This window comes from Gambusia affinis, linkage group LG23 (assembly GCF_019740435.1).
Source record: "Gambusia affinis linkage group LG23, SWU_Gaff_1.0, whole genome shotgun sequence".
NCBI lineage: Eukaryota > Metazoa > Chordata > Actinopteri > Cyprinodontiformes > Poeciliidae > Gambusia > Gambusia affinis.
This window is the reverse complement of record NC_057890.1, coordinates 14,459,912-14,474,330: the sequence shown is the minus strand read 5'-3', so window position 1 is coordinate 14,474,330 and position 14,419 is coordinate 14,459,912. Positions and strand designations below refer to the sequence as shown.

Below are 14,419 nucleotides of genomic sequence, written 5' to 3'. Positions count from 1 at the left end.
ATCAGAAAGAAACGCTTGAAAAATATCAGACTGTGTAAGGACTCTACCTAAAAGACAAGTTTCACTTTTTTGACTTTCAAAAGTTCAGACCTATTGAGATGCACCTGTATGTAACAATCCTAGGGAAAGTTTTGGGTTTTTGAAAATTATTATCCTCACTTGTCATTCATCATGATGTCAGAAAGACGTTTTTTTGTTGCATGGGAGAAGGAATGATGAATTTTACTTTGTGAAGATGAATAAATTCCCCTTCCTGCCGTCCGTTTTGGTGTCACCGGCGCTGCGGCAGGACATGGACGCTTGTGATTGTGTGCAGCCTGGTGGAAGACGTCCTGTCAAATGAGACATGGCTCCATCAATCTACGGCGCTGACCTTTCTACGCTCAGCGGCGGGATGAATGAATTCCCTCCACCGTGTTCGGAACGCCCAATGAATCCAAACCATTTCTGCTTCTTGACTGGCCATACTAATGAGTGAATGCATCACTTTTAATATTACCACACATGCGTGTGTGCAACAAACCGACAGTTTGCAAAGAAAAAACTTATAGAAGCGTCTGTAGAGGACAATGCAACCCTTCTTTAGTCTCGAGTCTGTATTGATGGAGCTCTTTGTCTCCACACTTCTGCACCCAGAAGTGTATTCTGAGGAGGTTGAATTGGGAGATAATGGGACTCTTAATTGGCTGGGCTTTTACAAAATGGATGGCTGTTTAAGTTTCAAGGGCAGCGCTTGGTCTATAGCGTGGCTCTCAAAGGAATGAATGGAAATGTAACTCCTGCATCTGAGAGAACGACGAGATGAGAAAAGACATGGGCTCTAGTGGCTGCTTACATGCAGATGATCATGAATACGAATGTGTTTTTCTTGCTCTGGACTTTGCTCATTGTTGGTTTTAATAAAAAAAAATAAAATAGCAACCTTAAATAGGCTTCAGATACAGTCCTTCATGCCTTAGGATTTTAGTAACAAAATTTAAGTTTAAAAATCTATTATTCTTCTGAGATTATGGGTTATACTAAAAATTTAATTTTCTTTTTTGCGCAAAATCAAAATCATAGTCTGCTCAATTTTCCCTGAGCTGTTTTAGGGCATCCTGTCTCTTTAAATCCAAATAAGCTGCTGCTGGCCACCTCTCCAACTCAACATTTACACCAGTATGTGAAAATGGCTGCAAACAAATGCACAATCATGCATCTGTACATGTTTGAAAAGCAGAAGTAGAGCCTCCTGCACAACCAACAAAAAGTGCAGCAATTCAACAACAAAACATTTGTTTTTTCCAGCAGCCATTGTACAGCGCCTACAGCAGTAAAATCAGATCACCAAATGTGCTGGAGCTCCACTTTGGTTGCTAGGTAACGCAGCAGTGCCTGTTTTTGAACAGCTCATCTTCCAGACACCAAAAAACGTCTGTTTTTTTTTTTATTTGTTTGTTTTTTAGATTTTGAGCTGTTTTTAGAGGCAGTTCAGACACAAATGGAAGCACAAAAATATGCAAAATTTATATTTTGCATAATAGATCCCCTTTAAGTTGACTTGATGTAGGTATCATTTTTAAAATCCTTACAGAACAGCTTTTAATGAATGACTGTTGTCCTGCTTTAATTGCTATGTGTTTAAGTATTCTCCTTTTATGATTTACTTGATTCCTCTAAAATGTCTTTGAATGTTTAAAAAAATCGCTATACAAGTAAAATATATTGCTATTATTAGAGCCGATTCAAGGAAGCATAATAACGCCACAACCACCAGAATCAGACGGGTAAATTTTACCATCAATAGCTGTTGTTCTGACATGAAAGTCACTTAACAAATTGTTACATTTGCTACATTTTCAGCTGCTGCTATTCTTTTTCACACTGTGTCAAATGAACCAGACGCCTTGAAAAACCTGTTCCCCTCCTCGCCTGTGGCGGCGCTGCACCAAGAACCACTGAAGGAAGTGACATGAAAATCTCTGAAGAAGACACGCTACAAAGCGTAAACAAAAATGGAGTAGCGTCAGATTTTAGCGGTTGTTGGATTTCTCTTTTGTCTTTGGCCAAAGACCAAGAGACATTTCTCATGCTAGTATTTGTTTTAGTTTTATTTATTTGTTCTGACCAGAAAGTCTCTTAGTCACTGGGATTTCTTGGTTGTTACCATTCAGGACTGGCTTGGATATGAAGATTATATAACTGTTTACTTTAATTTTTAAAGTGAAAAGGTTCACATTGGGGGTTTGATGTTCCCACTCAGACGAGGAGAACCCGGCTGAGGACCGACCGCACCATCCAGGAAGGAGCAGCCATGTTCTGATGGACGGAGGGCGAGTTGAGGAGCGGGACGAGGCGATGGAGGAGAGGAAAACCAAGGCGCTGAGCTTGCTCTCCAAACTGCAGAACAACGCCCCACGGCGGAGCAAAACCAGCAGGAGCCGCTCCAACTTTGAGGACTGTGAGTTTATCCTGACACGTTTAGCATTTATAATTTAAACACAGTTTGGTAGAAACTAGCTGCATTTACTCAGTTACATTTATTTGAGTAACTTTATTACTTTATTGAGTAACTTTATTACTTGAGAAAAATTATGTTGAAGTATTGCTACTTTTACTTGGGTACTCTGCCGACCTTTGGATTTAAATAAAGCAGAGACAGATTTAATTAAACAGATGATTAAATGCTGATTGTTGGTTTAATATTTGATAAAATGAGCAAATTCCACATTCTATTGAATAAATCCTCCCTTCCTTATAATTTTCTTTTTCATTCGTAATGAAGTGCCATTATTACGTTTAGCAGCGCATACATGAGATTGATTGACAGTGCTAAGACCCTCCTCCTGGCTCTGATTGGTTGTTTTTGACAGCAAATCAATCAGAGAGGAAAATATTACTCCTCTTAATGTCACAAAATGGTGACAGTTTTCTTAAACACAGATAAAACATGTTTCTAAAGGTTACTGTACCTTTAAATCTGCATTTTTTTTCACTACAATCACCTCTAAAATGACAAAAATACATATTTATGCGAAGGAGATTTACACTTAATTAATTAAATTGTGGCGTTTCTAAAGCTTAAGATTACACAATGAGTGGTTTATTTTTGCCTCTGTGTCTCTTTGTTTGTCCTCATGCGTTGTTTGTGGGTTCATTAAAGTGTTTCTGCCTTTCAGTCCACCGTCTGCCACCGGTCCAGACTCTTGTGGCCCCTCATTAGGCTCTGAAAGGGACTAACGGGTTTTAATTGGTCTTGTTTTATCCAACACTGACTGCTTGCCAGTGGATTCCCAAAATTCTCCGCTCCCCCCGCACTCACACACACGCCAGCAGCTTCCTGTACTCGGCCACCCATCATCAACCAGACCAGTGACCCTGCGGGTCAGCGCCGGTTAGCGGGAGCCGCCATGTGGCTCGTGTCTGAAGTCAACAGTCACTGATGAAGAGAAGAAGAAGAGTGGAGAGAGTCTGGACACAAAGAGCAGATTCATCATTTGGTCATTAAGCTGCTGGAAGAACGGCGACCGACAATGACTCAAACATCCAACCATCATCCAACCAACCATCATCCAACCATCCAACCATCATCCAGCCATCATCCAACAATCATCCAACCATCATCCAACCATCATCCAACCATCCAACCATCCAACAATCATCCAACCATCTAACCATTATCCAACCAACCAACCATCATCCAACCATCCAACCATCTAACCATCATCCAACCATCCAACCATCTAACCATTATCCAACCAACCAACAATCATCCAACAATCATCCAACCATCATCCAACAATCATCCAACCATCATCCAACCATCCAAACATCATACCATCATCCAAACATCATCCAACCATCCAACCATCATCCAACCATCCAACCATCATCCAACCATCCAACCATCATCCATCCAACCATCCAACCATCTAACCATCATCCAACCATCCAACCATCATCCAACCATCATCCAACATCATCCATCCAACCAACCAACCATCATCCAACCATCTAATCATCATCCAACAATCATCCAACCATCATCCAACCATCTAACCATTATCCAACCAACCATCATCCAACCATCATCCAACAATCATCCAATGTCATCCAACCATCTAACCATCATCCAACCATTATGCAACCATCATCTAACCTTTATCCAACCATCCAACCATCATCCAACCATTATGCAACCATCATCCAACAATCATCCAAACATCTAACCACCATCCAACATTATCCAACCAAACATTAAAACAACCATTAAGCCATTATCAATCTAACCATTATCTAACCAACATCCAACCATTAAAACAACCATTAAACCATCATCCAACCATTAACCAACTTACCATCCATCCATCAACTCACTCACTGTCTCACTTCATCCATCCATCCATCACTCACTCCATCACTGCATCCATCACTCAATCTTTGGTTACCCAGCAACAACCTGTGGTGACACCTTCCAGTTTCAGGTTCCACCACGGTGCCTCATAGCTGCTTAAAAATAAAAAACAATGCCACCAGTTTGGCAGTACAGTAATCCTTCGATATCTAAGAAGCGATAAGTGAAATCCATGAAATAGAAAACTAATATTTTTTTTTTTACAATTAGCAACTATTACATGTATACAAATACAGTGACTGACGTGTAGGCCGTTTCACTGCTCTTCAGACTGGGCCGTTGCATCCTGACTGCGCTCTGCAGTGTTCTCTTCTTCTGATAAGCAGCTGTTGCTCTTTTTTCTTCTTTGCAAAAGATCCTTGTACATACCACCATCGATTCGTTGGAGAACTGTAATGAACGGCTCATCAAAGGGTCCCATTCCTCTGCTACTCTTAAGTTCAGTGGCCATTGCACCATGGTTGCTAAGCGCATTATGAAATACTCCTAAATAGCGATATGAACATGAAGTGGCGAGGGATCACTGTACTTCAGATATCTAAGACAAAAAAACTAATCAGTAATTATCAATATCAACTGATATGAAACACTAATATTCCTCCATATCATCCAGCCCTAAAAGTACCGAAACGTCATAGTAAAATTACTTATGTAAAACTAAACATTCAGTAAAAAAAATGCTCCTAGGGTGTGCTGTGGTGGCGTAGGGGATTGTGCGACGCATGTTTGGAGGCCTTGGGTCCTTGACGCGGCCGTCGCGGGTTTGACTCCCAGATCCGACAATATTTGCTGCACGTATTCCCCTCTCTCCTCCCCCCTTTCCTGTCAGCCTACTTTCATATAAGGGACAATAGAGCCCACAAAAGACCCCCTGGAGGGGTAAATAAAAAATAAAAAATACTCCTAAAAGTATATTTTTTCCAAAAAGTTACTTAAGTAAACATAACTAGTTACTACCCAGCTGTGTATGGGACACCTGTCGGCGTTGGGTCGACTCCACTTTGTCTCCACCCACCATCAGCAGCGTAAATCAGGGCTAACTTGTTTCCAAGGAGTGAAACACAAAAATAAACATCAAACGACAAAACCCAGTCGACTGAGATGAGAGGAGGTTGTAGTAATGGGATCTCCTTCTGAAAACACACACACTCCTCTCAGTGAGTGTGTGTTCAGGTACACTGCCTTTATGCAACTCCTGTTTGCTCAGCCTTTGCTCTGAAATTATGTGTTTACCATCGGTCCCGAATAACTGGGCAAACAAACAGCTCATCTATTGATGAGCGGCAGCGTGGAATATGGCCGCCGCATTCATAGAGAGAGAGAGAGAGGGAGCACGGAGTAAATCTGTCAAAGGCTCCATTATGTGGTGTCCAAACAGAGAGCGCCCTCCACAATGGCCTTATTAATGGGACAATGTCAAGGAGCGGCGGAGCAATAATAGCAGATGATTTTTCTTTGTGAGGTTATCTCTGGAGATCTGCTCTCACATTAAAGGAGATGATTTGGCCTATGGGAGTCGTATCGGCGACGATCTGAGCTGATTGGTCTAAAGTGTGTCCGTGTGTGTGCAGAAAGCGTGGGCTGCGGTTTGTGGTGAGCTGGATGGCATGCAGCCAGAGACAGGAGTGTGGCTGCTACGTGTGTCTTTGTTTGTTTTCCTAGCAGAGCCTGAACCCGCCTCAATACACACACACACACTTTGTGTTTTTGGAGAAAGTACAGGGGCGGGGGTGGAGAGGTGTGTTTGTTTCAGGAAAACACTGCGTGCAGGAGAATGTTATCGCCTTCATATTGTGCCGACTCATTAAAGACGTTCTGCTCTGATCGGATTTCTGCGACTAAAAACAGCTGCTCTACGCCTGTTGTACTTCACAAACTCATCAGATCACTTCTTTAAGATCAACATTAAAAAATAAAGCATTCTTTATATTTTGAGGCACAGGATTCTATTGTAAAGCTGCAAAAACACAAAATCTTACCAAGTAGTTTTGGTTAAGTTTTTACTGCATTTGCTTTAGTACACTTGAAATAAGACTAACCTAAGAGCAACTTTTCAGCAAAATGTAGAGGTTTGTTTTAAGTAAATAATTCATTGATATTGATGACAATTACCAGTTCTATTGGCAAATTACTTAACTTGCTACATGGGAAAAATTACTTGTCATTACTTTAACAATCTGTCAATGGAACTAGGACTTTCTCATCAATGTTAAGTAATTATTTGCTTAAAACAAGCCTCTATATCTTGTTAAAAAGTTACTTGTAACAAGATTTGTCTTATTTCAAGTTTGCTAAGATGTTTGCGCTGGAGACGAGACCAAAATTACTTGGTAAGATTTTGTGTTTTTTACAGTGTATGTACCTTTTAAACAAAAAAGTGTTTTTGTTTTTTTTCATCATCATGGTATAAAACAGGTAATCTGTGAAAAAATCAAGTTCCTTTTCTTTCTCCCAGTTCTCCCAGTGCTAACTGCAGAACTCAGGCAGAAACAACGAATCAGAGCCAGGAGGAGGGTTTTAGCGCTGTCAATCACTCTCCGCTAATGTCGAAAAAACACAATTTTGCAATTGCTGTGTTTCCCTTAAATATGAAACAGCCTTAAAATTACATGTAAATAAGTTTAACACAACAAGTCATTAAAAACCATTCTGTGACATCATCCTCTCACCACTTCCTGTCTTCTTCTTCGTCTCTTCCAGCAGTAGCATCGACTCGGGATGCTAATAAAGTGTTTCCATTGCAGTTTTACAAAATACAATAGTTTTAATGCAGCCGAAAAACAACTTCATTGTAGCCCAAAAACTTCCACTAAGCAAATTTACTGGACAATGAACAGCTCTTTAGTTCTTTCTTGGTCAAAACATAACTTTTGAGAATTAATCAAGTTTCCTGAAAAATTTGTAAAAATTATCTAATTGAACTAAACTTAATTTAAATAAAACAAATGCTTGAAATGCACCACTATATGTGAATCTATATCACTTTAATTATCAGAATAAATTACCTTTTCAATGTTATGAATTTACTGAGCAGCACTTATAATTTAGAGATTAAATTTTATATTACATTTAAGAGCAAATCTGATCTTTTGTTGTTTTTAAAGATATATAAATCCCTAATTACTGAGAAAATTTAAGTAATAGAGTAACTCAGTCTACTTTAATCTGAATTTAAAGATGCAGGATCGATATTTTGTGCCCTCTTATCTGTCTTTATTCTGTTTACAACATCTGTACTTCACATCCTAAACTTTTTCAAACAGATCTGCTTCGTAACACCAGTTGATTTGCAGGATCATCACATTAACAATAATACATAAAACGTCCCATAAATCCATTTTTTGTAGCTTTTGTACTCCTGGAACAGTTTAGACCTCGTGTGTAAATGTATTTTGTTGCCGTTAATCACATGTTGCTGTGTAAGTGGGCCATGCGCTCTAAAAAGGGGGTCAGCTCCTGCCTGCTGCTCAAAGCGATCTTTGTGTTGAATTATGGGACACTATATGCAGTGTGTTGATATACAAAAGTCTGGAATTAGGCGAGAAAAGAGCAACAAACCAAAAAAAAATGTTAAAACACAAAGGACCCTTCTTTGTGTGTAATTATTTTGTATGGGGAAAATATAAACTTTCTTTACTTTAAAAACAACAAATCAATTTCACTAGAAAGCGCAGATTTTCACTAAATGTCTCATGTTCACCCATGGAGATTTTACTATTGACCTAATAAATTCAAATAAACACAAGATGACAGAAAAGTTTATAAATCTAATGGTTTCAACATTAATATACAATATAAAGGAAATGGCAGCAAATAATTCCTTTTATTTTATTATTATTTTGCTTGCGTCTGCTGCTGCTTATCTCCTATTTAAATTTCTGGACCAGACCTTAACTGAATTGACACCAATATACGGTAATAATATTTGAACATTTTCCAGTTGTTGATCGAAATCCGGCATGATTGGCCCTGCGTGTAAGAACTGAAAATATTAATCATAATCAGAAGAGCGGCCTTGTCAAATGAGCAGCGAGGTGCTTTTCTTCATGTGCAGCTGCAGGTCTGAGAAGAAGGTCCAAGTGCGTGGTAAATGAGTCGTGACCCGCAGGCTGCTTGCAGACGGATGCAGGAGTCGTGAACAAACAGGAACAAAACATAAAAACAAACGCCTAGTGAAAGCATGAGCCTCCCTGCTCATCATCATCATCGCCCTATTCTTCCTCTCTCAATTGCAACTGAATCGCCTCGGTCTCATTACAGATTACAGCCTGAACGGAGTGACTCTCCCCTTTCTCTCGCCTTTCTCCACACAGCCCCTCTCTTGATTAACATTTTCTGCTAGGCTTCACACCAAAGGCCCAACCTGTGTCCTTTAAAGGCAGGGTGAAAAAAAAGCCATCAAGCGCTGGAGTGGAATCAGATAAGGCTATCAGGCGGGAGGCTTTACTGCCTCGGCTTTGTCCTGCTCCTCCACCCGCCCTCGCTTCCTCCACCAGCCTCTCACTCCACTGCGTCTTTTGTTGGGCTGATTCCCTGACGGAGCGCTGCCCTCAGCCTGAGACCAGGCCTCAGCGCTGGCCGTCAGGGTCTCACACAGATCAACATTATTTAATAAAACTGAGCAAAAAGTCGCCAGAAAACTGAATAATCTACAGAAATTGCCCCTACAATGACACGTCAAATAAAATTATTATTCTCTTGTGTGTAGCTCACTTATTGTTGTATTCTTTGTCCCTCCTAATAAAGGATCATGGTCAACTCGAGGCGTTTGGAGTCATTTTGATTCTGAAAGTATGGATTTTAAGCTTTCCAATGAAGTCAAACAAATGGAAATAAGAAAATAAGTTGTTCTTTAATAACCATTTGTAATTTAGAGGCACAATAAAAGAAAAATAGACTGTAGTTGCTTTGGCAGAAACAGAAATCCTCTTCTGCGCCAGTAAATATAACTATTATCCACCAATTTCTGTCAATTGAATTTATCTGTTGTATTTAATTAGCTTAATTTAATCATTTTAATAAGATAAAATCGAGTAAGCAAGTAAAGTCATAAAAAACAAATAACAGTTCGACCAACTGAGATTCGTTCACAGCTTAGAGTTGTTCAAAAGAATCATTGCTAGCGAACAACATCAATACTCTCACTTTGAGCTAACGCTACGGTAAATAAATGGTTGTTTGTATGCAGTTCCTTGCGGATCACTAGGGGGCGCCCAGGGACCACCAGAAAGACTGTCCTAGTACCTGGTAGTCCGGTAGACTCATTTCGAATGAAAACCTAAATTGCAACATTTGTTACATTTTCAGCGGCTGCGGTTCTTATTCAAACTGCACTGCGTCAAACGAGCCAAACTATTGAAAAACCTGTTCCCCTCCTCGCCTCTGGGGGCGCTGCACTAAGAACCACTGAAGGAAATTACACGAAAACCACCGAAGACATGAACACAACATCCTTCTTTGAGAAATGTAAACAAAATGGAGTAGTGTCAGATTTTTGCGGTCGTAGGACCACGAGTCCACGAGCCATTTCCTTCGCTAGCACTAGACTAGCACGTTGGTTTTGGTTGTATTTACCCAGAATGCCCTGCTCTACGCTTCATTTCGTGCTTTTGGAAGCTAGAGTTCACTTCAACCAAACCAAGGCCAAGGTTTTTTGGCTTAGTGAACATTTCCCATATTTAAACGTCAACATCGCAGCCTGCTTGATTCGCTCCAAGCCAGTAGATGGAAAGATATCAATTCGCTTTTTTTTCTTCTTGAAATTGGAATAAAACACATCAATTGTTGTGCAAGCAATGGTCACCTACCAAATAAATGCACAACCAGCATCATTTTGAATTGAAATGGCCTCATACATAGCAATTGTAATAAACATTTACCATCGTAATAAACGTCAGTTATGTAGACATCTGACATAATCACGCTTTGCGTGACCTGGTTGATTCGCGCCAAACCAGTGGATAGAAAGACCCCAAATCTGCTTTTTCTTTTTTTGTTAAATTTTAAAAGTTCGCTCAATATTTGCATGACAACTGGATGGAAAAGACCTGGTGGTAAATTACTTTTCTTAGTCGCCTCAGAAGAAGAATGGATGGCGGCTAACACCCAGCAGTGAAACATTCCAACAACTGAACTGCAGCTCTGAATTATCTAAAATGTGAAGGTGATCCGTTCACTGATCCGGCCGCCAGGGACGAGTTCAGACTTTAAATCCCTGCAGGTTCGCATGCAGACTGCCTCACCCTGCCAGCCTTGTTCTATCCTAGATATTTGCAAACAGATGCTACAACGGCAGCCTGCAGGGTTTTTGATCAATCAAGCTTTAACAAGTCAAGTTGACTGGCTGCGAATGTAACATTTTGCATCTGAAAGGCAAGGCCTGGTTTTGATTAGGCCTAAGCTGATAAATGGCCGATTCAAACAGGCCCCCCTGCTACTGCGGCGAAACCCCAGAGGTCCAGAGGTTTAAGTCCAGACTGATATCAACTCTGTTGCTCCTCTTTCTTCAGGAAACCCATGAATAGATCCATTATCCCGGAGATTCATTCTCATCTCCTAAATTGAAGTGGCAGCAGCTTAAAAGCCTCTTTTCAAGGCAGCCATTTCTTTCCTCCCTCCCAAATTTGGGAGTGAAATTACCGTAATAACCCGACATTGGCTGGAAAGCGCAACGTCTCCCCTTTCAGAAACCGTTGGGATTTTTCAGATAGCGTAAAGTGTGGCGGAGGTTTGGTGCTGCAAATTTGGCTGAATTGTTGGCTCTCCGTTCAGTCTGGGAGGGTTAAAATATTAAGTTTGATATTTGATATCTTAAATATTAAAAAAAGAGCAATAAGAAGTGTTTTAGGGTCAGAAGTATTTGAGGTTTTTGTCTATTCATAGAAAACAGTTAATACTTGGGATCGAAGGAAAATAAGACATAAATTACCAGATAAACTTAAAAAGATAAAATACTTATTAGTTCAAGCTATACTTTAAAAAACAGAAATGTAGTGCAGAAAATATCCAGGATACTTTGGTGCAAACTGAAGTCATGACCCTGATGGAGTCGACTACTCAGAAACTACACAACTACAAGCTAGCAGAGTGTCTTTACTTTTATTTTATTAATTAAAACTCCACAGGAAACAAATTAAGTTGAATTTTAACCCCGTGTTAGTGGTGCTAAATTTGAACAATGTATGGATGAGAAATAAAGAAAATAAAAAACATTAAGTTCAAAGTTTTTATTAAATCAATACACCCTGAAAACAGAAAAGTTGAAATCCAAAAATGAAAGTCTTTGACTGATGTAACATTTAAGTCCATGAGTTGATGTAAGCTGATTTGAACTGTTAGCAGGTGCTTACATTTGATTTAAATAAGTTACATAGCTGCAAACATTACCGGGTAAAACAAAATGATTCTTTTATTGAATTTTGGTTCCTTTTAAAAAAAAGAAAAACTAAATAATTCAACAGCAAAGTGCGACTGTCACCCAAAAGGACTCCTACAGTCACACACCTTAAATGAGATATTTAGGATAAATGCAACAAAACACAATTGTCCAGGAATAATATGAATATTTAGAAATGCTTCCTCACACTTTAACTCCTGTTGTTTTCTTCTTTTGTCTTTCTCAGTCGACTTTCTGGCAAAGTATTGCATTTTCAGTCAGGAGAAGCTGCTGGAGTACAAAAGGGCTTTTGAAGCAGTAAGTGAAGGGCGATTTAAACCCTTTTTGTTCTTTCTCTTTCAGCAGCAGATTCTGTTTCACTCACTGGTATGTGTTGCTCTCAGTCAGAGGGAAGGTGTGGAGTCTGAAGGCTCAAAAGGGCCACATAAAGGTTTTCACTTTTTAAGAACATAAATCAGTGGGATGTGTTTGTGATTTTAAGTGCTGGACCACAAAAAGTAGCACATAGCATTAAATTAAAAAAAAAATTATGCTTACAATTCACTAAAATAGAAGTTTCAATTCATTATTTCATCATCTGAGAGTGGAAAGAGTTATAGAGTTGTTGGATGGAGGTGGAAAACGTCAGTTGAAAAGGTCTAGTCAAAGTAAAAATCGAAATCTGTTTGACAACAGGAGTAAAACTTAATAGAAATATTCACAAACACTTTTTACCCAATTAAACTGAGATTGGAGTGTTTAGCAGGAGAATAAGAGATAGTCTTAACAAATATATAAAGTTACATAATGGAGTAAATGTAATTTTTATAGCAGAAAATTTCACCAGTCGTCAACAAGAAGTGATCAACATTCAAGTTTTCTTCTTTATTTTGTTACAAATTAAAAAATTTTCCATTGAAGCTTTTTCAAATAAAGCCAACAGATAATTTTTTTGTGTAGGAGGACGGCGACGGTGACGGCTACATCTCCTGCCTGCAGGTTCTGCTCGCTCTCAAAACCATCATCCCTCCTGAGCTGCTGTCCGAGAAAGAAGAGATCTACGTCTACAGGGTAGATCCGTGATGAACCGCAGCACAGCGGCCGCTCACTTCCTGCCGTAACGCCAACGTCCCGTTTCAGATCCTGGAGATGGTGGACTTCAGGGTGACAGATGGACTGGTGGACCTGAGGCTGTTTGCTGTGATAGCGAGCCTGGCGCAGAAAATAGCCTCCCTGGAGTAAGTGAAAAGGCGGATGGACTCCTCAAAGCCGCTGGCTGGAGGAGGAGCACTGACCCGCCATAAATAAGGATGAGAGTTTGTACCCAAGTTTGTTCCACTGATCTTAGCGTCGTGTGTGGGTCTCTTTGAACTGTGTTGAGTTGTCTTGTATCTGCTACACTTCAGTTTCTGGGCAACATCTGCACTCTTTGATTGGTGCTTGAGAAATAAGACTCTTTATTAAGTTTAAAGGGAATCTGTTACGAAAAATTCGCATTTAAACATTTTTCTGCTTCAGTTTGTTTTTGGTGTCTGGATAATGTAACCGTTTCAGAATGTAAATTAGCAAGCACTGCCCGTTACTTAGCAACCCCAGCAGAGTTCCGCTCGTCACCTAGCAACCCCAGCAGAGTTCCGCTCATCACCTAGCAACCCCAGCAGAGTTCCGCTCATCACCTAGCAACTCCAGCAGAGTTCCGCTCGTTACCTAGCAACCCCAGTTGAGCTCCGATCGTTACCTAGCAACCCCAGTTGAGCTTCAACACGTTTGGTCAGTATGCGCCGTACAGCGGCTGCTGGAAAAGTGTCTTATTGTTGACTCAACATCCAACTACCACTTGCTGCATTTTGTTGGTTGTGCAGGAGGCTCTACTTCTGCTTTTCAGATATGTATGGTGGGAAAATTGCGCATTTGGTTGAAGCTACTTTTACATGCGTGTGCAAAGGTCGAGTTTATACTCGCAGTTTGTTGCCGTATATCAAGGGTTTTGTAACAATATTTTGGACTTTCTATGAATACAAACAGTATTCAAGTATTTAAAAATTATGAAGTTAAGTTTGTTTTTTTTCTTATTTTGCTGCATCTATTATAAAATGTGAAACTGCGTTTTTTTCAAAGGCTAATTTAAACACAAGACTCTTAAAGCTGCAGTATGTACCTTTTATTAAAAGCCTTTTTTTAGATTTGTTAAAATTGTAACCATGTTATGACAGAATGTTATGAGAGATAATCTGTGAAAAGATGGATCTCCTCCACCTCATCAATAAGCTACTATTGCAATCGGAAGAAATGCATCGCTCCAGGTCAAAAACAACCAATCAGAGCCAGGGGAGAGTCTTAACGCTGTCAATCATCCTCTTGTACTCACTGCTAAATGCACTAATGACGGACAAACTACTTACTGTTGCAGGAAAACCATTTATCCACTGCTAACTAGCTAATTCACAACAGACTCTGCATAGCACACACCAAGAGGACAAATATATAATTCTATATATTTTTAATATAGATATATTTTATATAAAAAATACTTTTAAAATATATAAAAAACAAGTATATTCTATATTTAAAATAAAAATTATTTTAATATAAATATACATTTCTATTTATATAAAAATATTGATATTTTAATAAAAATCTTAGTTTTTTAT

At 39.5% G+C, this 14,419-nt stretch overlaps 1 protein-coding gene across 8 annotated transcripts in view; it reads left to right on the top strand.

The window, feature by feature from the left end:
* Positions 1–14,419, top strand: part of LOC122826239 — a 75,850-nt gene that overhangs the window by 53,936 nt on the left and 7,495 nt on the right. For all 8 annotated transcript variants that reach the window (XM_044107838.1, XM_044107837.1, XM_044107840.1 and 5 more), the window contains 4 exons: positions 2,243–2,440; positions 12,016–12,086; positions 12,729–12,839; positions 12,909–13,006. In XM_044107838.1, coding sequence (XP_043963773.1) covers positions 2,243–2,440; positions 12,016–12,086; positions 12,729–12,839; positions 12,909–13,006 — 478 coding nt within the window. The remainder of the gene's footprint in view (positions 1–2,242; positions 2,441–12,015; positions 12,087–12,728; positions 12,840–12,908; positions 13,007–14,419) is intronic.